A 25,185-nucleotide genomic window follows, 5' to 3' on the forward strand; every position below is an offset into this window, starting at 1 on the left:
CAGGATCAAGACCAGCCTGAGCAAGAGTGAGATCCCATCTCTAAAAATAGCTGGGCGTTGTAGTGGGCACCTGCAGTCCCAGCTACTTGGGAGGCTAAGGCAAGAGAATTGCGTAAGCCCAAGAGTTGGAGGTTGCTGGCAAGCGAGCTATGATGCCACGGCACTCGACCAAGGGTAACAAAGTGAAACTGTGTCTAAAACAAACAAACAAAACACTGAAGGTTTATCTTCTTTTATCAAATGCAAAAAAATCAAAGCAAAATGGATTGAAGGCTTAGCTCTAAGTCCTCAAACTATGAAACTACTAAAATAAGACTTTGGGGAAATGCTTCAAGACATTGGTCTGGATAAGGATTTCTTAAGTTACCCCCAAAGAATAGGAAACCAAAGCAAAATTGGACAAACAGGACCACATCAAGCTAAAAACTTTCATCACAGCAAAGGAATCAAAAAAATTAACAACCCATAGAATGTTTACAAACTCATTTGACAAGGTATCAATGATTAAGATACAAAGAGGTCCAACAACTCAATAGAGGGGAAAAAAAAAACAATTTCACTTAAAAATGGACAAAGAATCTCAGTACTCAAAAGACATACAAATGGCAAACAGATATATGAAAAAATGCTCCTTGTTGATCAGAGAAATGCAAATCAAAACTACAGTGAGCTATCTCACCCCAGTTAAAATGGCTTTTATCAGAGCAGAATAGTGAATACTGCTGGGCATGGGGAGAAAGGAGAACCCTCATACACTGTTGGTGGGAATGTCAATTAGCGCAACCAGTATGGAGAACAGCATGAAAGTTTCCCAAAATATGAAAAATAGAACCATCAGCTAGTGCAGTGGGGCACGCCTGTAATCCTAGCACTCCAGGAGGCCGAGGCAGCAGGATCATTTAAGCTCAGGAGTTCCAGACTAGCCTGAGCAAGAGTGAGACCCTGTATCTACCGAAAATAGAAAAAAAAAAAAAATTGCCAGGCATTGTGGCAGGCACCTGTAGCCCCAGCTACTGGAGAAGCCGAGGCAGGAAGATTACATGAACCCAAGAGTTTGAGGTTGTTGTGAGCTAGACTGATACTGTGGTGCTCTCGTCTGGGCAACAGAGTGAGACTCTGTCTCCAAAAAAAAAAAAAAAAAAAAAAGAAGAAGAAGAAAGAAAAAAAATAGAACTACCATATGACACAGCAATCCCACTCCAAAGGACAGGAATTCAGTACATTGAAAAGGTTTGGAATCAACCTAATGTTCATCAATGGGTAAATGAATTGTGCTGCACAGACACTGGAATATTATATAGCACAGAGAACGAACAAATCCTGCCATTTCCAACAACATGGATGGACCTAGTGAGAATGTTAAGTGAAATAAGACAAGCACAGAAAGACAAATCTCATAGGTTTTCACTCATATATGAGAGGTAAATATTAAAAATAATTCATCTGACTCGGTGCCTGTAGCTCAAGCAGGTAAGGTGCCAGCCACATACACCAGAGCTGGCGGGTTTGAATCCAGCCTGGGCCCGCCAAACAACGACAACTACAACCAAAAAAATAGCCAGTCACTGTGGTGAGCACCTGTGGTCCCAGCTACTTGGGAGGCTGAGGCAAGAGAATTGCTTAAGCCCAGGAGTTGGAGGTTGCTGTGATGCCACAGCACTCTACCAAGGGCGACAGCTTGAGGCTCTGTCTCAAAAAAAATAAATAAATAAATATAATTGATCTTATGGAGAGAAAGAGTAGAATGATGGTTACCAGAGGCTGAGAAGGGTAGAAGGGAAGGGGGACTAAAGTGAGGATGTTAATGGATACAAAAATATAATTTGATAGATAGAATAAGAAGTATTTGATAGTACAAGTGACTATAATCAAAAAGTTATGGGCCGGGTGCAGTGGCTCATGCCTATAATCCCAGCACTCTGGGAGGCTGAGGCAGGTGGATTGCCTAAGCTCATGGGTTTGCGACCAGCCTGAGCCAGAGTGAGACCCCCATCTCTAATAATAGCTGGGCGTTGTGGTAGGTGCCTGTAGTCCCAGCTACTTGGGAGGCTAAGGCAAGAGAATTGTTTGAGCCAAACAGTTTGAGGTTGCTGTGAGCAGTGATGTTACAGCACTCTACCAAGAGCAACAAAGTGAGAGTCTGTTTCAACACAAAAACAAAAATAAGTTAGGGTACACTTTAAAATAACTGAAGGATTGGTATTGGAATGTTCCTAGCACAAAAATGATAAATGCCTATGGATACCCCAATTAGCCTGATTTGATTAGTTCACACTATAGGCCTATATCAGAACATTACATGTACCACATGAAGATAAAAAAATTATTATGAGTACATGATAGTTTTATAAGTATTAGTTTGGTGTAACTTGAAAAAAATAGATAAATATAATGACAATACTCCACACAGAACCTGTGCTAGTGAAAGCTGCAGGTAGAGGAGGAGTAAGAAATCAGACCAGTTATCACCCGCCCCCAGCAAGATTAGCCCACGCCACAAAGTCCCAAGACGCCAGATGCTGGCATGGATGTGGAGAGAGGGGAACACTTCTACACTGCTGGTGGGATTGCAATCTAATACAGCCTTTTTAGAGAGAAGTGTGGAGAATCCGCAAAGATCTGAAAGTAGACCTTCCATTTGACCCTGCAGTCCCATTACTAGGTATCTACCCAGAAAAACACAAATCATTTTACCACAAAGACATTTGCACTAGAATGTTTGTTGCAGCTCAATTCATAATTGCCAAGTTGTGGAAGCAACCTAAGTTCCCATCAACTCATGAATAGATCGACAAATTGTAGCATATGTATACCATGAAATATTATTCAGCTATTAAAAAAGATGGAGACCTTACACCTTCTACATTTCCCTGGATGGAGTTGAAATACATTCTTCCTAGTAAACTATTTCAAGAATGAAAAAATATCCAATGTTCTCCATACAAATATGAAATCAATATATGAACAATTACATGTTGGTAAGAACAATAAAACACTATTCTAGTCCAGTTCTAGGGTCGGCGGGGGAGTGGGGGACATACGACAGAAGGAGGGAGGACATGAGGCAGGACCTCACCTACTGTGCACGTTGTGAGGCTGTATAACACGCCTCCTGGGTGAGGGGCTCTTCTACAAATGGAACTTTGCCCTGGAAGTGGGAACAATGTAACCTAAACATTGTACCCTCATATTAATTTGAATAAAGTTAAAAAATAAAAAGAAATGCAGACTTATCTATAAAATGAAAACAGGCTTAAGGAACAGACCCAGTTAGAGATCTTGGAAATCCAAAAATTAGGCTCATCAAAATAAAACTCAAGAGATAAGCTAATAGCACATTGGGTACAGACGAACAACAAATTAATGGGTTCAACTAATAAACCGTAAAATTCTCCAAAGATGCAGGAAGGAAAATGCAAAAATGTGAAAGTATGAGGAAAAAAAAAATCAACATTCCTGAGGAATACATCCAGAAGCTCCAATATCCTCTTCATGGGGCTCCAGAGGAAGGAACAGAAAAATTGGAGCGGGTGAAATGGTCAGAAAATCAATACAAGCAAAAATCTTAAAGCTGAAGATAGATTGTTTTACTCCACTTGGGCTGCTATAAGAGAATACCTGAAAACAGGTAATTGATAAATCACGGAAAATTATTTCTCACCGTTCTGGAGGCTGGGAGTCAAAGATCAAGATACCGGTGGGTTCGGTGTCCGTGAGGACTTTCTCGGCGCTTCCAAGCTGGCGCCCTGTTAGGTTGTGCTGGAGGGAGGAACGCCACGTCCTCACATGGCAGAAGGGCGAGAAAGCCGAAAGCCGCCCGAAGCCCCCTGAATAAGGGCCCCAAGCCCGTTAATAAGGGAGCAGCCCTCACGGCTTAATCGCCTCTTAAGGGTCCCACCTGTGAACAATAATACTGTCACATTGGCCTTGAGTTTCAACACCTGAACTTAGGAGGGGCCATATTTAAACAATAGTATAGAGCTAAGTTTTTAGTTTGAAAGAGCCCACATAGTGCCAAGTAAAATAAAAGAGCAATTATAAACTAACCCTTAGTCATAGCTTGATAAAATTTCACAACAAAAAGAAAATTATGAAAAAATTCCAGAGAGAAAAATCCCACAAAGTAGTGAGAATCAGATTTCTTGTTGGGAACAGTGGATGCTGAAAAAAATACCAAAGTTCTGAGAGAAATAATTGTTAACATCAAATCCTATTTCTATAAAAATTATAATTGAGAAGTTAGGGGAAAATACAGACATTTTCAGATGTGCTAAGATGAATGGGAACTTTTTAAAGGAATAATGTGAGCTTGCACTTTGGAAAATGAAAGATAAAGCCAAGAATTTTTTTAAAAACTGGTCTCTAAGAAACAGCAAGTAGCAAAGAAACTATTAAGGCAAGTTATGATTAAATAATTATTGATGGTAGGCGCAGCGCCCGTAGCACAGTGGTTACAGTGCCAGCCACATACACTGAGGATGGCAGGTTTGAACCTCGGCCCAGGCCAGCCAGACAACAATGACAACTGCAACAAAAAATAGCTGGGCATTGTGGTGGGTGCCTGTGGTCCCAGCTACCTGGGGCTGCGGCAAGAGAATTGCTTAAGCCCAAGAGCTGGAGGTTGCTGTGAGCTGTGACACCATGGCACTCTATCAAAGATGACATAGTGAGACTCTGTCTCAAAAAATAATAATAATTATTGATGGTAAAAAATTAATCATCTGAAATTAATGATCAGTGACATGGAGAAAAAGATGTAATGCAGGCTAGCATTCTTAACCTTTGAGACAGAAAAGTAAATACATTGATGATGTCTCTTTTTTTAGATTTTTTCCTATGAAAAATTGCAGGCAGACATTAAAAAGAATACGTGTCTTATAACAAACTTCATTATACCCATCATCTAAACTTAATAATTGTTCACGTTTTGCCATATTCCTATAGTAATTTAAGATAATTGCCAGATATCATGATTCTTCATCACTACATATTTCAATATGTATCTCTAAATAATGACTGTTTTATATAACCACAATAGCATTATCGCATTTCATAAGGTAACAGTTCCTTAGTATAATTTAGTATCCATTTCATATTCCATTCTCTCTAATAGTCCCTTAAATGTCTTTTTATAGTTGCTTTGTTCAAACCAGGGCCACACATAGCATTTGGTTAATACATCCCTCAAGCCTTGTTTAATTCTGAAGTTCATTGTCCCAGCTCACTCAAGCCTTTCTTTTTCTCATGCAATTCACTTGATAAACACGACAGTTGTCCCACAAAATGACCCACAATCTGGATTTGTTTTCTAACTTGTATGGCCTTGTTCTCCAGTCACAATTTATATCAGTTAATTATCAAAGGCTTGATTAGATTCAACGGTATTGTTAGGAGTAGTTCCACGCACTGCTGGGCTCTCTACATTACAAGCCCTTGTGAAGCACATTATGTGAAACTGACCCCTTTTACAGAAGCTAAATTTAACCAGTGGGCTCAGGTGGGGATAACCTCTATTACAAAATGACATTCCTGCTCTCCTCCCCCTCAGAAGGGCAAGTAGGGGATGACAATTGTACTTGGGCAAAATAACTCTTGAGTTTAACAGGAACAAAAATCAGAAACTATTTAGAAATTAACAAAATGAGAACACTGCATATCACAAAGCCCAGAAAAAACACAAAGATGGCAGTGGACATTATTTTAAAAATCAGAAATTAATGAATCAGCAAAAAGCAAATCTGACCAATAAATAAACCAAAAGCTGTCCCTGGAAAAAGTAGACAAATACTTAGCAAGTCAGACTGAGAGGAAAGAGAGAGGATATCTCTACAAGCAACAGAGGTTATGCGAAAAATCAGGAGAGAAAAATGTGTTCTAGAAGACAGGGTGAATTCTGAGAAAATATGAATGATTAGCTTGGCTCCAAAAGAAATCTCAAAACACAAATTGGTCACTGTGAGACATTCATCTATTAAAATCAGATAAATAAACCAAATTATTCTATTAATGAAGGTAGTTCACCACATTCAAGGAGAAAAATGATAATTACCAAATAATAATGGCTAACTCTGATAGAGTAATTACCATGGGCCAGGCCCTGTTCTAACAACTTTAATATTACTAACTGATTCAATTTTAATAAATACTAAAAAAGCATTTGATTAAATTCCATCCAACCATATTGTTTAATGGTTATATATACACAAAGTGTGTATAAAGAGAAGTATCACTATTTTAGAAAAAAAATTAAGTACCTACTGGAAATTTATAGCAAGCCTTACACTCAGTGGGAGTATTAGAATTTTTCATATCAAGTGACGGAAACCCAACTCAAAATGCTTTAAGAGGTATTTTTGCAAGTAACTCGCAGTTCTAGGGAATTCATCTAGATTGGCAATGCCTGGATCCAAAGAAGCCCTAACTGAAGGATAAAGGACTATTCGATTTGCAAGAGTATCACAATTTTGAAAGAGCACTGTACCCTAGCATATACAAACTAAGATCCAATTTACAAAAAAACTGAAGCACATACAAATTTGTCAGAGATACTTCAGATGCACATGTGCCCTGGCCCCTTCATTCTGTCTGGAGAGATCCTCTGCCCACCTCTTCCTTTCTTACCCTGGTTATTCCCCAAGGCCAGCCTCTTCTCTCCCCCTCACTCGTTATCATTCATCCTTGCTCAGAGTTTGCTTCTGTTCTGAATGAGGTGTTGCCTAAAGAATTTCTGGATCTCTCCCCAGGCGTGCTCCTGGGCTGCTGCATGGGCAGCAGGGTCCCCTCCCCAGAGGAAGGGCCTGGGAAGGCCCCGGACCCGGGACGCGAAGCACAAAGGAGCATAGGGTGGGTCTATGAGGTGCCCCGCGCTGGGGTACACCAGAACCCTGCCGTGGCTTCTGCCGTGGCTCCGCAGCCGGTCCATGGCCTGCTCAGCATACAGTTTGCTTCTGATGAATTCATCATCTTCTCCGACAATAAAAAGAAGCCGGCTCTGAGCCTTTTCAACTGGCAGCACGCTCTGCCCATTCAGCTTGTCGCGCGGGTCTCCGTAACAGTGGCAGTAGCTCAGAGCTCCAGAGGCGTGCACCTGCACGCGCTCCATTTCAGGGCGGATGGGGGTCACAACCAGGTCCTTGTACCGGAGAGGAACACCCATGACAGCAGTGAACCCGTTAATGCAGACGATGGCCACCGCTTGCTTCAGGTAACAGGCCATGGCCAGCGCGATCTCTGCGCCCTTGCACATGGAGATCACTCCGATTCCTGGCCTTTGGATCTGAAGCGCAAAACAAAGGGAAATACATCATGGGTCCCGCTCTCAGAAAGCTGTACTCTGCGTGCAGATAAACCAGTAGGATGGACAGGCGAGTTCTGACATGGGGGCTTACTAGCTTCTGTGACTTGGAAGGTTACTTAGCCTCTCTAAGCTCTATTGTCTTGTGGAGGTGACATTACCTACCTTACAAGGTTGTTATGAGGATCAACTGGAACAACAGAAAAAAACACTCATTATCAAAGGGACGGTTCTAGAAATGCAAAATTGCCTAACACACCTGAGACAGGTAAGCTTCCCCGAGCACCAAATTCTTTCTCTAGCCACAAAAGAGGCATTTCTCTGGTTTTCTCAAATATTATGTTAAGTGTAATTCACATTTAAATAGCATTTTACAGCTACAATGTTTATTGCCCATATATTACCTACATGAGTTCAATGGCTAATCCTGAAAGCACTGGGAATATAAAGAGAGACGGAAGATTTGGATTCAATAAATAATTGAATTCGGTATTATAGAAGGGATCATTAATTCCCTCATAGACAGAGGGAGCAGAGGGGAAGAAAAGAGTCTAAGAAATGAGGGAGGAAAAGGAGGAGACTGGGACAGACAACAGCAAGTACAAGGAGACCTAGTTTGTTCGTTAATCTCACAATATTATCCCAGAGGACCTTTCTGTCATCAGAATTATCTGGGGGGAAAAAGTTTTAAAATTAGAGCTTTCTAAGATCCCATTTTTTTTAGTGCTTGCTTTGATAGGTCTTAGTGAACCCTAGAATCTGATACATATTATCTCAGTCCTTCTAATAATAAAACTGAGATTCAGGAAGTTTAAAAGACTTGTCCAAGGTCACAATAGTATGAAGGGGCAGAGGTGGATATTGGAGCTCATCTGCTGTCTAAATCCAAATAGAATTTTTGCAATTGACTTTCGTCCTCAATTTCACAAATATTTAAATTTGAAATTTAAAAATTAACTTGAGGCTTTGCGCCTATGGTTCAAGTGGCTAGGGTGCCAGCCACAAACACCGGAGCTGGCAGGTTTGAATCCAGCCTGGGCCCACCAAACAACAATGACAACTACAACCAAAAAAATAGCCAGGTGCTGTGGCAGGTTGGGAGGCTGAGGCAAGAGTATCGCTTAAGCCCAGGAGTTTGAGGTTGCTGTGAGCTTTGATGCCACAGCATTCTACCCAGGATGACAGCTTGAGACTCTGTCTCAAAAAAAAAAAAAAAAAAAAAATTAACTTGAAAACATTTTATCTGGGATTAATTCCTTTTAGACAATCCTTTAAAAAGATTCAAATTGGCTTAGAAAAGTAACACATATGTTTTATCTATCCTAAAGATGAAGATGTTGATGATTTTTTTTGAGACAGAGTCTTACTTTGTTGCCCTCAGTAGGGTGCCATTGCATCACAGCTCACAGCAACCTCACACTCTTAGGCACAAGTGATTCTCTTGCCTCAGCCTCCCAAGTAGCTGGGACTACAGGAGCCTCCTACAGCACCCAGCTGTATTTAGAGACAGAGGTCTTGCTCTTGCTTAGGCTGGACTTGAACCCATGAGCTCAGGCAATCTACCCACCTGGGCCACCCAGAGTAGTAAGATTACAGCAATGGTTCTCAACCTTCCTAAGGCTGCGACCCTTTCATATACTTCCTCATGTTGTGGTGACCCCATTAGGAATGTTGAGAACCACTGGATTACAGGCAAGAGCCACCATGCCCACTGATGAGGTTCTAACAGGAAACATCCTATCTCTCCTTGAGAAGAGTCACAGCTCTCCAGAGTTGGGGTGGGAAAGAATGATACCTGATGGGAAGTCAAGATAATTTAATGATTTAGAGCCAAGACATTATCAGGCTGGCTCTGTTACTTAATGCCTGTGTAGTTTTGACACATTACTTAATCTAAATATCCTTTCTTGTCTAAAAAGTGAAAATGACATTGACAGTACCTACTTCATAAGGCTACTGTGTTAAACGGGATAGTGAGTATAAACTACATAGTGTGCGGTTTAAATGTAACTCAGTAAATGTTATCTGATATTATTGTTTTACCATTGTTAGATTGATTCATAGTAATAGCTGATATTTGAACATTTTTGACCTGAAAAACAAAAATATGGCTTAACGTAATAGAATATCAGTTCTGACACGTGATCATGTGGTATTTATTGCAGTGTTTCTCATTTTAGTCATTAACACAAATGTCCGTACTTTGGGACCTCCTCAAGAGAACGAAGTCAAATCCAACCAAGATTTAACTCTTAGGAAAAGCTGGGCTTACGACGTTATAGTCCATGTCTTTTCACACTTTAATGCGTGTGAGAATCACCTGGGGGATCTTGTTAACATGCAGAACCTGGTTCAGGGGCAGAAAATGAGATTCTGCATTTCTAATGGCTCCCAGGTGATGCTGAGGCTGTTGTCCCACAGACCACACTTCCAATAGAGCAACAATACTTGGCAAAGAGTTCTCAACTGATGCTTCTTTTCGATTATTTTCTGGCTTCTGGCACTGGACACTTAACTTTCGGTTTGCTCTACCTTCAGCTCTGAAACTAACGACAGAGCTAATTCAGCTAATCCGGTGACGTAGCTAAATGAGTTTTGCTAATAATCCTGCCTTGCTCTTGTGCCGCAGGCCCAGTACTGAGCCTCTGCATGGCTCTTAGTCTCTGAACTCTTTGGTGTGATTTACTCTAGCATTTCCCCTGCAGAGATAATCACTGAAGTCAGAGAACACATCAAGCCAGGGAAGCTATGATTTAAGATCAGAGGCTGATAAAATATCAAAGCCATTTGTGAGTAAATTAATTACAAACACTTCAAATACAAGGTGCTTTGACTTTTTTCCACTGAAAATATCATAATATGTCCACCATTCGTTATCTTCTAGATAACAATAAGCACGAAACGGATAACAAATCAACTCAAAAATTCTGCAAAGCAGATATAACCACTCCCATTTAAGTGTCAGTTGTGCTATGTATGCCTGAGTTTGTATGCCCAGATTGGTGAAACAGAACAGACATTTGTGATTTTTTTTCCCTGTAAAGTTGCAAGGTGAAAATGAAAACTATTTTAAATACCTTGGGGTGAGCTAGTAGCAAGTTGGCAGCTTCCTCAAAATATTCCAAGTCCACTTCCAGCAGTTCTTCAGGCAGGTCTTCGTAGTCAAAATATGCTAAGGCCAGCACTGCAAAGCCACGGGCAGCCAAAAGACTGGCTCGAAACTCTACTAGACCTCCAATGGCTCCAAACAAATCAATGACGCCTAGGAAAGGACCTTCCCCTGAGAGCACAAATCAGAAAGAGAATGGAATAGGAAAGTGAAAAGAGGGTCAAGTAGATAGCACCACAGCGCGGGGCAAGGCAAGCAAAATTAATTCCATCTTCTCTCATGCACACGTGCCCACAAACACATAGGCACAAAATAGAATGTCAGTTTTAAAACATTACAGAAAATCTGGTTCTCTGATAATTCGATGCTCTTGGGGTTTGTTTGTATTTATTTCCATCAACAACGTTTTCTGCACCATGAAGACTCAGTCTCACCTGGAGGAAGAAAAAGGGCTCCTCGCACTCGACCTTCCCGGATCTGCTTCCTCTGCACCCCCGGGCCTGAGAACCACCGTTGTACAACCTGGCTGGCACTGGGTTGAATGATGGCTGAATATTGGGAGCAAATAGAATCATATACGTCCAGAGTGACCCAAAAGGGGGTGTTGAGCACATCGTGCTTGAGCAGCCTCCAGAAAGCCTTCTCAGGCTTCAGAGACCAGAAAAGGCCCATGGGATGGACCCCCACGTAATCGCCTCCAAGTGCGGGAGCCTGCTCCAGGTCCACCTCCCCAGCCTCATTCGCCCTGTAGAAGGCTTTGGATTGGAACAGATCACCCTTGTCATCCTTCAGTGAGGCCTTGAGGGTCACCACCTGGAACGGGGGCAGGCCTGTCACTCGGATGTGCACTGGCTCATCTGCAAGGGCGCTTGCTGGGGTGGCTGTCAGCTGAGGCATGGTAACGGGACCAAGTGGCGCTTTCCGCTCTGCAGAGAAGACTGTGAGTTAGAGACTTGAAGACAAAGTTTACACTGGGTTTGGCCAAATTAACTTGGAGGCGGGATAGGGAGACGTGCAGAAAGTACTCACTGTTCTCATCTTACAGTACAGATGAGGAAATGGATTAAGTGCCAGGCTCCAGGGCTCACAAATAGCTGAGAGCGGAAATGGGAATTCAAGCTATCTCTAACACCATGATCTCCTGTCTTATCCATTATAGCACTAGTAAATCTTAGTTGTGTGGTTTTAAGTAATTTGAGCTTTAATTCTGCAATTGAAGTAATTCCCATGTGACCTATTTCACAGAGTGTTTATTAGCATCCGAGGGGGTGGGGTGCGGTAATGCGCGACAATGGGCTCTGAAACAGCCCTGCTTTTCTCTTGGGCAGGAGAGCAGATTATGTAAACAAGCAAACTATTATGTATCTTTTTTTCTCTTTTTTTCTACTCTACCTGCCATGGTTAGACCTCTAGCTCTGTGGTCTTTCCCTTTTTAAGGGAAAATAAAACTTCATGCTCTTGTCTTTGCTTTTCTGCTTCTCCAGTGGAATGGAACATACCAGTGCTGTTTGTGGTAACGAGACTATAATCCACGTTAGAGCAACCATTTTATACCCTGCCCCATAATAAGGAAATCTGGGGTCTTCCTTCCTTTCTGCCTCTGTACCTCATTCCACAAAGGATTTGAACCTGCTCACAGATAACAGCCAAAGAGGATAATAAAGATTGAAATAGCACCTGGGAAAATATGCACCAGACTCACAGGTATTTGTCATAGAAAACTTTGTATATTCCCGTAAAAAAAGAAAAATATTTTGTGAGCTCTAAGTTTTCTGCCAAACTACTGATAGCTAAAGGAAAAGGGGCTGCCTTGTTGGTTTCATTGTTACAATTATTCTTAAAAAAAAATTATCAGGTCCTTAAGAGAAAGGAAAATGGGGGGCCCTTCCAGAAAGGCCTTTAGCTCTAAAAGAAATTTCTCATATGAGACTTTGACATAGGTAGACATGATTTTTTCAATTTTTTAACCATTTTTTTCCATATCTTTGCAGAAATTGTGGTGTCACCTCACAACAACATGATTCTCCAGGGGGGTCCTTAATTTTACTGGGAGGAATGTGTAAAATACAGCCTTTGGTTTTAGGTTGTTGACAGGGTCTGGCAGTGCAAGAGTAGAAAACGGGCTCTGGACGCTCAGTTCTTCATTGTAGAAAGGGGATTTTCAGAGTTAGGAAAGGGTCAAGGGAAAAATGGCTCTGGCATTCCACCATCCCCACATGCTGACTGCCTTGTCAAGCTCAAGTCACTTGCACCCAGGTGGAAATTAAGACCGATGCCCATGCAGAACCTGGACTCCGTTTCCTTTCATTCATGTTTCAGAATAGTCTTTTATTTTTGGTCTTTGAATTTTCAATCACATGACATAAAAAAGAGTGTTGTCCTATATAACGTATCAGAGCTCTATTTGTGTTTTCTGATCTAATTCCTTCCTGTAAATCTCAATTGGGAGAGATTCATTCCAAATCTGGGAATCCTTCATTCCCAGAAAAGAGATCATTAAGAAGGCACCATTGGGCCTGGCATGGTGGCTCATGCCTGTAATGCTAGCACTCTGGAAGGCTGAGGCAGGTGGATTGCTTGAACTCAGGAGTTCCAGACCAGACTGAGCAAGACTGAGATCCTGTCTCTACTAAAAATGAAAAACTGAGGGCGGCACCTGTGGCTCAAAGGAGTAGGGCGCCAGCCCTATATACTGGAGGTGGCAGGTTCAAACCCAGCCCTAGCCAAAAAAAAAAAAAAAAGAATTATTAAAAATGAAAAACTGAGACAAGAGGATCACTTGAGTTTGAAGTTGCTGTGAGCTAAGACGCCATCACACTCTAACCAAGGTGACAGCTTGAGACTCTATCTCCAAAAAAAGGTAAGAGAAATAAATATTCTACTTACATAGTGATTTTGCAATAGAAAATTTGGGGGTTTATTTTCAAGTCATGGTTCCCTTTTATCTGAAACTGCTCTCTTAAAGCCCAGAGCTATGGACACTCAGCAGCTTTATTTGTACCATGTGGTGGTCTTAACCCTGGAGACCTTACTGATTGTACCAAGGATGGATATGTCATTCAAGATGTGCTGGGCAGGAGGCAGCCAATCTGTCCACACATGGAGTCTATCACCACTACAGCCTACAAATAATTATCACTTGAGAAAATCATCACATTATACTATTACTGAGCGATGAGTCCAGAGCCATGGCTATCTCACAGTCCTTATCGGCAAAGCCAAACGACCTTACTTACTCCCTGGGCTGGTTCGCTGAAAGATCAACTCACAATTACGGCAGATTAATAAGAGAAAAGTTTATTTACAAATATCATGCACAAGGGGGAACCACAAGAATGATTCCCCAACGTCTCAAGATGGTCAGATACTTTTATAGAAGCCTTTTTGACCAGAGTGGGAGAAGGTGGAGAATGGGTGCAGCTAGTGGTTGCGAGGGAGGATGAACAGGCAGGGGAACAGATTGACTTGTAAATTAATCCCAGGGACAGGTGTTTTAAAGATTCGGGCCAGGTCTGCTAATATTCAGGGTGGAAAGAAAGTTGCCCCCTTTGATCCCCTGATCAAGTCAGTCTGGTTTTATGCAGGTATAGGGACAGCCCCTTCCAATGGTTTCTGATTGTGAATGACCTTTAATTCAAAATATTCTTTATTTTAAGTAGTCATATTTGGGGGTAAAGTTTACTTAGCTCCTTAAAAGAGAGGAAAGGGTCCCATATAAACAAAAGTAAAGTCAAAAACAAGAAGTGATAGCTTTTCCAGATAGAAGAAATTAATACAACAATGCTGGCAGTCGGAACAAACAGCTCAGCATTCCCCCCCAGGAGTCATGCTAGCTGTCCAGCAAGGGACTTCAACCAGCACAGGTCCCTTTTTTAGTTGAGATAGGGTTAAGAAGCCTTCTCAGGGCCATCCTTTTAAGGGCCCAGGGGCAGTTCCAAAAAACTTTAGAACAACATCATGGCAGGTAAAGATCAGGCCAGGGTTACCACTGTGGGGGCCCATGGTTCTGTCAGTAGGCCCCCCTGGTCAGGATAGGTTTCTCTTCCTGCCAGGTACAGTGAGGGCAGAGGTTTCCGTGGGTGGGGGTCACTCTGGCAGTATGCATGACCAATCTGGGTAAGCATCTGACCATGGGTGGTCACGCACCCCAGTAGGCTCCTCCAGCCCGTGGGGCAAGGCCCCCATGGCTAGACCAAGTGGCTTCCTCCAGTCTACTGGTGGGGGGACACCCCTGTGGCTGCACAAGGGAAAGAGGGAAGATGACAGATGTGATGGTCTGCGTCTTCCCTTGTAGATGAGGAATTCTTCCTCAGCTCTCAAGGATAGCACCTCACTGGGATGTACTTTGAAGAATTGGAACCAGTTTGACCCTCAAACTCTGAAGAGGAAGCACCTCATTTTCTTCTCCACAGAGGCCTGGCCAGAGTATAATGTGTTAGGTGGTGAACAATGGACACCAGAGGGCAGCCTAAATTATAAGACCCTTCCACAGTCCGGCCTGTTCTCTGGGAGAGAAGGGGAGTGGTCTGAGGTGTCTTATGTCCAAGTCTTTTTTTTTACTGTGTGTGAAAACCCTCTACTGCGTAAATCTTGTCACCTTGACCACACGCTTTTGGTGTTAATTGCTGGTCAAGAGCCCTCACAGAGACATCAAGAGTCAGGCTCAACTTGCTTGCTCTACCTGGCACCATTCCCTGGATCACAGTGACCCCATTGAAAAGGATGAAGGATCAGGCCCATTTCTGAATACCCCTCCCAGTCTGTACCCAGCAGGGTGCCCCCTGCAGGAAGTAGGTAGGTCAGGGGTTTCTGCCCCTACATGGGGCATGTTCCTTTCTCAGATTTGAAACAAATCAAAATGGACTTAGGGAAGTTTTGATTTCTCCTGGAGAGATGGTGTGCTGCTGCTAGATCAGACCGTAACAAGTTCTGAGAGATGAGCTGTGCTTGAGCCTGCCAGAGCTTGTGGAAATGACTGGTATTTAACCAATATTTGGGGATATACAACTCCAGAGGAGAGGAATTCAATCCCAACAGGATTCAGGTCGTTCTATCCCAGGAGCCTAGGTGGGACTCAGGAACGGGGAAACGTTTCCCAATTAGTGTGGTAGAGGAGCTGCGTGGTCCCAGAAAAAGCCATGAATGACCCTAAATTATCCCCCATTGCTCAGGAAAAAGAAGAAAACCCCTCAGCTTTCCTAGAGAGACTTAGGGAGGCCAGAGAAAGCTTACTACCCTATCACCTGATACTTCTGAGGGCCAGCTTATTTTAAAAAACAAATTCATTATCCAGTCAGCCCCAGGCATCTGGAGAAAACTATAAATATTGGCTCTCAGCCCTGATCAAAATTTAGATCTCCTGAAAATGACTACGTTGGTCTTTTTATAATTGTGACCAAGAGGAGCTGGAGGAGATGTAACAGAGAGACAACAGAAGGGCGACAGCCCTGGTTATGATCCTCCAGACAAGTGCCTTTGGCAGTTGTGACCCCAAAACCCCAAAGAATGATAACCCCAACGGATGTTATCAGTGCGGCTGGCAGGACCACTACAAGAAGGATTTCCCAGAATGGTTCAAGCCAGCTGGCAAGCCCCACCCCAAACCCCAACCCCCGTCCCTATCCCTTTTGTGGGGGAGACCTTTGGAAGGCAGATTGCCCCAGGGGACCTAAGTCAACTGAGTCAGATACCTCCATACAGATGGTACAAACGTGGGACTGATGGGGCTTGGGGCTGCCCTCACTGCTCTGCACACGACATCCCCCCCGGGAGCCCCAGGTATGCGTATCAGTGGTAGACAGGGAGGTGACTATCCTGCCTGATATGGGCAGCTGCCACTTCATCTGTTCTCATCTCCAACCCTGGCCTCTTATCTCCCCATTGCATAACTGGGAGGAGCATCTGGCAGGACATTAAGTTCATGTGTCTCTCAACCTTTGAGCAGTGACTGGGAAAATCTGCTTTTTTTCATGCTTTCTTAATTATATCTGAAAGCCTCACTCAGCCTTTAAGAAAAGATACACCATTCCACCACCCACCAGCCCTGCTGGGACTCCAAGGCCGGGCTTTGCATCACGAGGCAATAGACTCCCAGGCCAGGCTTCAAGTCATGAGGCAACACCAGGCACTCCAAGACCTTCTAACAGAAGTTTGGTGGATGCGGTGGACAAGTTGGAGTCACCTTTCGAGGCTTGTTTTGCTTCTCTGGCGAGTCAGGACTATATTAATGGCATTGATCAGGAAGAAATTCGAACTGGTATGATTAGTGTATCCAGAAATTTCTGGGTATTACAAAACAGACAGAATGATATTTTTTCTACAAAAAAGATTGCAGTTATCTGTCCAGAAACCAGAACAAGTTATCAAAGAAGTCTCCAAGCTGAGGAATGAATTACAATGGAAAGAGACGCTGGTCCACAGGCACTTGGCCAAGCTGCGGCATTGGCAGCAGGTGCTGGAGGATAGCAGGTGTTGTGTACAGCACAGAAAGCCGGCCCACACCCCTCAGGGCTCCTTGGCCCACCCGGAACAGCCATTGGCCACTCTCCCTGGACCTCGGAAGCTGACCTGAAGGACAGGGCACCTGCCACAGCCTCAGGGTGAGCCAGAGTACAGGCAGCCTTGAACAGTTTGTCACATACTTGTGTACATGGGTGGCATTTTGGAAGAGCTCTTTGCCAGAGGATGAGTTGATTTTAGTTTTATGCTCCCACCTAAAAATTTTCCACTATTTTTATAAGGTATTCAATTTCTGGAATACTTTTTAAAATTCTTGTGGCTCGAGTAAATAAACCAAGTGAATGTTTTCATCTTTAGCAAGGTTTACACTGTTTGTGTGGTGATAGTCACAGATTGTATTTGTTAAGTTTTTGTTTCTTTTTTTCTTTTTTTAGTTTTGTATGACTTTCCATTTCCTTGTTAAGTGAGTTTGTTTCAGCTAAGGAAAAAAAAAAAATAATTAGGCTGGGTCCAATGGCTCACGTCTGTAATCCTAGCACTCTGGGAGGCTGAGGACAGATTGCCTCAACTCACGAGTTCGAGACCAGCCTGAACTAGAGCAAGACCCTATCTCTAACAATAGCTGGACACTGTGGTGGGTGCCTGTAGTCCCAGTTATTCAGGAGTCTGAGGCAAGAGGGTCACTTGAGCCCCGGAGTCTGAGGTTGCTGTGAGCTGTGATGCTACAGCACTCTATAGAGGGTGACAAAATGAAACTCTGTCTCAAAAAAAAAAAAAAGAAAGAAGGAAGGGAGGGAGGGATAGAGGGAGGAAAGAGAAGGAAGGAAGAAAGGAAAGAAAGAAAAGAAAGAAGAAAAGGAGGAAAGATTATGAAGGACAAGGATTTTGCTTGGGGCCCTTTTATGATAACTACCCCACAATGAGAGCATGGAAAAATAGGCAGTCTACCTAGGGTAAATTTGCTGTGTTTCAGCTCTGCACTACCTCAAGAAGAGGAATATAATGCACCAATGTTCATCCTGCTCCCACAGCTCTCAGAATGAGGAGACTATAAACAGGTAGGAAGAGGAATGAAACCTCCTGCTTAGGGTAGTGATGTCGCAGGGCAGTCTCCAGGCGAATGCTGATGTTTATTTGGAGTAGACTTATATTTGGTATGATGTTTATTTACTTGTTTTGAGGGGGAGGGATGCAGTCAGAGCAGTGAAGTGCTGAATTGTGTTGCATCCTGCGGTCAGGAGGCAGTGTCAGTGACCGGTGCTGTGTCTCAGTGCTGTGGCAGTTGGGGCCTGGGGGAAGTATGAGGCATTAAAGCTTGCTCTGATTGTCAAAAAAAGAAAAAAAGGAAAGAAAAGATATACTGACCTAAACAACAGACAGGACTCTATTTGATGCCTTCCCTTATCAAAACAGATGTTAAACCCCAAGAGTGGGCTACTAAAGGACAGGTGGGAGGAACAAACATATCCTCCACCCATTCATAGCAGAGTCAGAGACCTTACTTTTCACCTTTCCCACACAGGTAAAACTGGCTAGCCCTGGCTGGGTGCCCGCAGTTCAATGGTTAGGGCCCCAGCCACATACACCAGGGCTGGCAGGTTCGGGCCAGGCCTGCTAAACAACAATGGCAACTACAACAAAAAAAATGATCAGGTGTTGTGGCAAGTGCTATAGTCCCAACTACTTGGGAGGCTGAGGCAAGAGAATCAATCACTTAAGCCCAAGAGTTTGAGGTTGCTGTGAGTTGCGATGCCACAGCACTCTACTGAGGGCAACATAGTGAGACTCTGTCTCCAAACAAACAAACAAAAAATAAACAGGCTGGACCTTAGATGTGGACTCATCACACACAAGTCAAGCTCATCTGTTGGCAGAAATAACAAAACCTAATATAACTGGGCTCCCCATCTGAACAACAAAACCGGATGTTGATACAAAGATCTAGATTTAAAAAATGGCCTCAAGATGTTCCCTCTTCCTCTTTATAACCTTATTGACTCTAGGAATTTAGACATAGTACCCTTCCAACAGGCAAAATGTTTGGACTGACTTGGCTAAAAATGTCATGAATGTGTCTGATTTTTATCTGACAGGAGGAACTTACACAGAACAGGTGTTTACATCTTGTTCAACAGGGGTCTGTACTCTCTTAGAGTTGATTAGAGACCTCAGTGTGTTCCCATACATCCAAAAGAATCTCACCTGTCCAGATTTGCATGGGTAGGGACCAGCAAGACGGACCAAAGAAAGGGATAGGTTTGCCATCACCTTAAAACAGTTACACCTGGGGAGGATTGTGTAACGTTCTCAAGCTGCCCTGCCTCCTCTGTCAATTTAACTAACAGCCCACTCCAGTGTTGTGATACAATAAGCCATATTTTAGCAACAGAGTGCCCCACAACCAGCACTGAAGTCATCTTGCCTTTCTGTTTTAGTGCCATCCTTTTGGTGTGTGGCACAAGGATCCAGAGAGCTGACCCTTTCGGCTTCTCTTGCGTTCACTATCTATGTAACTAACAAGCTGGCTGAGTGGAGGAGGGGCGCATTATTTCCTTGCCAGCTGAATCTGTTTACTAGTCCAACCAACCATCTCATTACATACGCTATTGTAAAAATCTGCTTCTTTATCTTTTTGAGACAGATAAACTTCTAGCCAAAAACAGTTTCCACGAGCAGCATGTAGCTAATCAAATTCAATTAATTAAACGTAAATGAAATTTGAAATTTATTTTCTCAAGCACACTGACTGCAATGTAACTGCTCAACAGCCACATGGAAGTGGAAGGTGTAGATACGAAACGTTTTACCATCACAGCATGGCCTTTTGGACAGCACTATTCTAGACTGTGAATTCCGAAACACAGGATCTGTGTTTCTGCGCAATAAACCACCTGGGACAATGGTATTTTTTTTCTTTTTCTTGAGACAGAGTCTTACTTTTTCACCCTTGGTGGAGTGCCATGGCATCACAGCTCACAACAACGTCAAACTCTTGAGCTCAAGTGATTCTCTTGCCTCAGTAGCTGGAACTACAGGTACCTGCAGCAACTCCAGGCTCTTTTTACAGATGAGGTCTTGCACTGGCTCAGGCTGGTCTTGAACTGGTGAGCTCAGGCGATCCACCCACCTTGGCCTCCCAGAGTGCTGGGATTACGGGCATGAGCCACCATACCCGGCCTGGATAATGGTATTATATCTTGTCCAACACTACATTCCTCAGTTTCTAGAATAGTGCCTAGCCTATAGCAGTTGCTTGCAATAAATGTTTGATTAATTAAACGAAACAATAAATGGTGTGTGTAAAAGAAAAAAAAAGGTCAGTGAAATATCTCAGAGTATGAATAGGAAAGGACAGAAGCCAGATTGAATTCTTACAAGCTGCTTCTGAAGATGAGTGACTCTTCCGCATGCAATGAATACATTTTCTAAGCTTCCCCTTATTTTTATTTTTTAAGGTTTATTTTATTTATAACTAGCAGTTTATTATTTTGAAGTCAATCTCATAAACACAAACATAGTGACTTTACAAATTCTTTAAACAAAAGTTCTTACATCCTGATCCTAAAGCATCCTATAATAGATTACAGTAAAAGCAATGTTAAGGAGAAAAGATCTCCCAGTGATCGAAATCTTAAGAAAACAAGAAGCATTCCTATAAAGTTAACAATTAAAAACAGTGTTGTAAAAGTTAAAAAAAAGCACCCCTCCCTTTTCTTATTAAAAAAAAAATCACCAGTTCATTAAAATAATTTGTCAACTAATAAAAAGTATACATGAAGTAAAATATTCATTTTTAAAATATCTGACACCATAATGGGCATATTCAATCTTTTCAATATTTTAGCCTTTAGACCACTTTAGTATTAAACACCTGCCTTTTCTCAGGAAGCTGTTGCAAACCCAGGTGTTTTTTTGGCTGTATGAAAATCAATAACCCTGTTTTCTTTCTTCCTCTCTCTCCCTTTCTTTTTAAAGCAAAATAAAGATATAATTCCCTTAAATAACACTTATCTTAATATTAAGCATCTTCCATTTTGCTTCATTACCAGAAATAGTGTTTTCAAGAACTGGATCTTTCTATGTCCATTTTTATTTTTATAACAACTTTCCTATTTGCTTATTATATTCATGCAGAAAATATGAAGATAGACAAATTCAAAGAAAATAAAAATTATCCAGTGCCATACCTCCTGCCTAACACAATAACAAGATTATACGCATTTCCTTCTAGTCTTTTTGTAAATTTACACAGCATTTTAAAACAAGTACTGTAATATTCTTACATATTTCCTCTTTCATCTCATATTATAGGAGCAACCATTTTCTTCAGGACCTTGAAATGCTATGTGAAAAGGAATCTTTGGTTGGCTGATTTATGATCTAATTATCATTAACCAAAATTTGCCCTCAATTGTTGAGTACTGAGATTATTTTAAATACTTGCCATTATAACACTATTATACACTCTTCTTCACACAAAATGTTTTGCATCTGATAATTTTTTAATTTCCCAGGAGGACCCAGCACAATGTTAAGTATTTTTAAGCCTGTGTATGAGACACTTCTAAAAGACCTGAATGACTTCGGAATATGGAACGAATGCAAATGACCAGTAAATGTGGGGAAAATTTTTACATTTTAGAAAAAGATTCCAAGAAGATACCATTCTTCTCTCTTTCTATTAAATTTGCAACCATAAAGGGTTATAGGTGATATCCCGTTTCCTATGTTGCCCACGGAATATGAGGAAGAAGTGGGACTCTGGTCATTTATGGATATGACTGTAAATGGGTAAAATATTTCTGGAGGACAGTGTGGGGAAGTGCTTCCCCTTGGTTTTACACCAGAAGCCAGGACTGCACCCTACGCGATGAGAAGGAAACAAAAGCAAAGCTGCCAGAGGACGAGCACCAAGACCCCTGCTGCCTCCCTCAGGACTGATCAGCCTGGACCCAGCGGGGCAGGAGCCCCCAGTAACACGGAAACAGCCTAATAGGGGCTGACCACGAAAGCCCTGGTGTTGAGGCCAGAGGCCCCCAACCCCCAGGCTGGCAGAGTGAGGTAGATCAGATCAAAGTCTATAACACCGGGGAATGATGACCTATTAGAAGACAGGGATGTCAAGGACTGGCAGGGCACCAACACCAGGGGACAGAAAGCAAAGCATGAAAGCACAGAAGGTCACCTGTGGCAGATAGTTAACTTATCAACAAACAAAAATGCTCTTCCCTTTTAGGAGCCTGGTGCTTTCCTTTAGTCAGCAGGGGCCCTTCCTCCTTCCAGCCCCATGCCAGCCCCGCACCCCCTACTGCCATGCCCCTAAATCCTGGGGGAAAATGTCTTGCAAGAATCAAGAAACAATCTCTCTAAATTCGCACTAGTTGGGCCCCGACTTGGGCAGCCAAATTGTACGTTTTGGTTCCAAAATAGTCTCTGGAGGATCTCTTGGTTAGGTTGATGCATCTGACAACACTCTGGGTTTCTGAGCAATAACCACCTGGGACAATGATCACCAGTCCCTCAGAGGACTGTGTTACCTGCTGAGAGGAGACACAGGCAGCAAGATGAAAGCCCCAGCCTTCCCCAGGGGCCCTGCAGCCGGTGATCAGAAAGCAGACCATTTCTACCAGGCAGTGACAGCTCCGACTCCCGAATACTCACCCTGAGTCCCGCTGCAGAAGGCAGTACTAAGCAGGATGGCTTGCTGAACTTGGATCCAAACTTAGAAGCACTGAATACTTGCCTGTTGGTTGCTACTTCATATCATTTAAAGCAGCCTCGTCTATTAATAAAAGTTGAAATTCTCTGCACAAAATCCATGTGCCACTTTTTAAGTTCCCAGTGCCAGGGCTACCAGCGGATACTCCTAAGGGGTCTGGGAATGGCCTCAGTCTCTCCCATCTGCCTTTCAGTACAGGTGTTTCCTAATGGAGTCTAATATGTCATCACACAGCTCGAGTGTCTAAGCTTATTCCCTTGGCTCCTCGCAACTCCTGGCTCTAGTCTACTTTGCTTTATTTCCTTTCCTATCTTGTCCGCTAAGTCAGCGGTCTCTAACGCAGATTCCTTTGCAACAGTTTCAAACATCTATCAATGATTTACATACTTGAAATCTTTCAGTAATCATAAAATATTATTTTTCATTTTGAATCCCAGGAAATGGACTCTTATCATAATCTACCACACTGACCTCCTTCTGACTGCCTACCAGGCTTAGGAACAAGATCCTCTATTACTTACTATAATTTTCTTTTTTTGAGACAGAGTCTTACTTTGTCACCCTCAGTAGAGTGCCAAGGCATCATAGCTCGCAGCAACCTCAAACTCTTGGTTTTAAGCAATTCTCTTGCCTTAGCCTCTGGAATAGCTCAGACTACAGGAGCCCGCCACAACACCTAGCTCTTTTTTAGAGAGGGGAGGTCTCACTCTGACTTAGGCTAGTCTCAAACCCATGAGCTCAGGCAATCTACCCATCTCGGTCTCCCAGAGTGCTAGGATTACAGGCATGAGCCATGGTCCCCAGCCTACTTACTATAATTTTTAATATCATATAACTTTCTACCAAGTATCTCATAACACCTTTTATCATGGAATTTTTCTTTATAGATTGGACTTTTGGAAGTATATCATGTGACCATCAGTGTCTTTGAAAGTATCTTTTAAAGATAGAATTACTGACCAGAAAGTTAAAATTTAGAAACATCTAATTGCATAAGTCATGGGCAAGGATGGGGGGAAAGTAGCAAGAATAATTGAGTATGCAATAAAGACTATTCTAGGGTTAAAATCACCAGGTGTATTTAAGGATTTCATGAAGGTTCCATTTAGCTGCAATGTGATGCAATCAATGGAAACCAGGCCTCTTTTTTCAGTGGTAGACATAACATTCCTAGTCACTATTAGAACCCCAAAAATGTGCTCTGTAAGAAAAACAACTATAGAAATTGAAGTGTTTCTAGCTCTCCTAAAATAGTATCAGTATATGACCAAAATTTAATTCAAATTTCTAGAGACTAGAATTTAACAACCTGGGGGGGGAAAGTCTCAACATAATGTAACTGAGAGAACCTAGGGCTATGTCTCTGGGTTCTAAGCCCAGCCCTACCATTAAGCCATTGTAAAAATTGCTTTGAGGCTCTATTATTCATCTGTAAAATGAGAAGGCTGGCATTGATGAGTATTCAAGAAAAAATTCAGTCATCAAATAACTGTTGTATTTTCTTCTAATTTGGTCTTAGGTCTCTCTCAGAAGATTGGCTACAAACTCTGTTCCAGACCTGACAGTGCTCCGGGAATTTGGTTGTGTGTGTGTATGGTGCGTCTTTCAAGGAGATTTGTGTCCTGCGGATGGCTAATGCCTCTCTCACAAGAAACTTGATTATACTGGCAAATGCCCTTATGGCTCCTGTCTGATCTGGATCTGGTTTATTCCTCTTTCCCAGAAAAAAGTTTGGGTGTGTTGGTCAGGTGGGAGACAGAGGAGGCAGCACAACTGAAAATACCAGGAAAACACTTAATCCTACAGTGTCTAGAACAGCTAAAGATCAACCCTAGGAGTTGATTAACAGGCACACTTACCTGGTAGGAGTTCTGTTTGCACAATTTTTTTCTTATGTTATTAATAATGCCATTTTTAATTAAATCATAGCTGTGTACATTAATGCAATCACAGGGTACAGTGTGGTGTTTTCATACACAATTTTAAATACTCTCATCAAACTGGTTAACATAGCCGTCATGTCATTTTCTTAGTTATTGAGTTAAGACATTCATACTCTGCTTTCAGAAAGATTCACTTGTACCCTTGTAAGATGAACCAGAGAGGCGACCCCACAAATCACCCTCCTTCAAAATAGGGCTGTGTACATTGGATACTTTTTTTTCCATTCTTGAGATACTTTACTGAGAAGAACATTTTCTAATTCCATCCATATAAACATGAAGGAAGTAAAGTCTCCATCTTTCTTTAGGGCTGCATAGTATTCCACAGTGTACATGTACCACAATTTATTGATCCATTCATGGGTCGATGGGCATTTGAGCTTCTTCCATGACCTGGCAGTTATGAATTGGGCTGCAATAAACATTCTGATACAAATATCTTTGTTGTAATGTGATTTTTGGTTTTCTGGATATATACCTAATAAAGGAATTGCAGGATCAAATGGCAGGTCTATTTTTAGTTCTCTAAGTGGTCTCCAGATGTCTTTCCAAAAGGAACATATTAATTTGCATTCCCACCAGCAGTGTAGAAGTGTTCCCTTTTCTCCACATCCACGCCAACATCTCTGGTTTTGGGATTTTGTGATATGGGCTAATCTTA

The 25,185-nt window shown here is 42.3% G+C and overlaps 1 protein-coding gene and 1 pseudogene across 1 annotated transcript; one reads left to right on the forward strand and one right to left on the reverse strand.

Moving 5' to 3' along the window:
- Positions 1 to 4,707: 4,707 nt before the first annotated feature.
- LOC100957082 (acyl-coenzyme A amino acid N-acyltransferase 2) lies at positions 4,708 to 11,300 on the reverse strand. The gene is made up of 3 exons (XM_003785177.3): positions 10,838 to 11,300; positions 10,372 to 10,574; positions 4,708 to 7,276 (listed from the first exon to the last, which is right to left on the reverse strand). The coding sequence occupies exons 1-3, from the start codon at positions 11,298 to 11,300 to the stop codon at positions 6,683 to 6,685; spliced, it is 1,260 nt and encodes a 419-aa protein (XP_003785225.1). The 3' UTR covers positions 4,708 to 6,682.
- A 5,094-nt stretch (positions 11,301 to 16,394) lies between these two features.
- On the forward strand, positions 16,395 to 24,531 carry LOC100942575 (annotated as a pseudogene).
- Positions 24,532 to 25,185: the final 654 nt, after the last annotated feature.

This window comes from Otolemur garnettii, unplaced genomic scaffold (genome assembly GCF_000181295.1).
Source record: "Otolemur garnettii isolate 467f Iridium unplaced genomic scaffold, OtoGar3 scaffold00014, whole genome shotgun sequence".
Taxonomy (NCBI): Eukaryota; Metazoa; Chordata; class Mammalia; order Primates; family Galagidae; genus Otolemur; species Otolemur garnettii.

What these genes read in the sequence shown, in the direction of transcription:
- LOC100957082 (XM_003785177.3), bottom strand. Translation starts at nt 11,300, where the DNA reads ATGCCTCAGCTGACAGCCACCCCAGCAAGCGCCCTTGCAGATGAGCCA. An exon ending in AGCCCTTTTTCTTCCTCCAG is followed by an intron (nt 10,575 to 10,837) that starts GTGAGACTGAGT and finishes TTGTGCTCTCAG; the next exon opens with GGGAAGGTCCTTTCCTAGGC. An exon ending in TGCTACTAGCTCACCCCAAG is followed by an intron (nt 7,277 to 10,371) that starts GTATTTAAAATA and finishes TTTGCGCTTCAG; the next exon opens with ATCCAAAGGCCAGGAATCGG.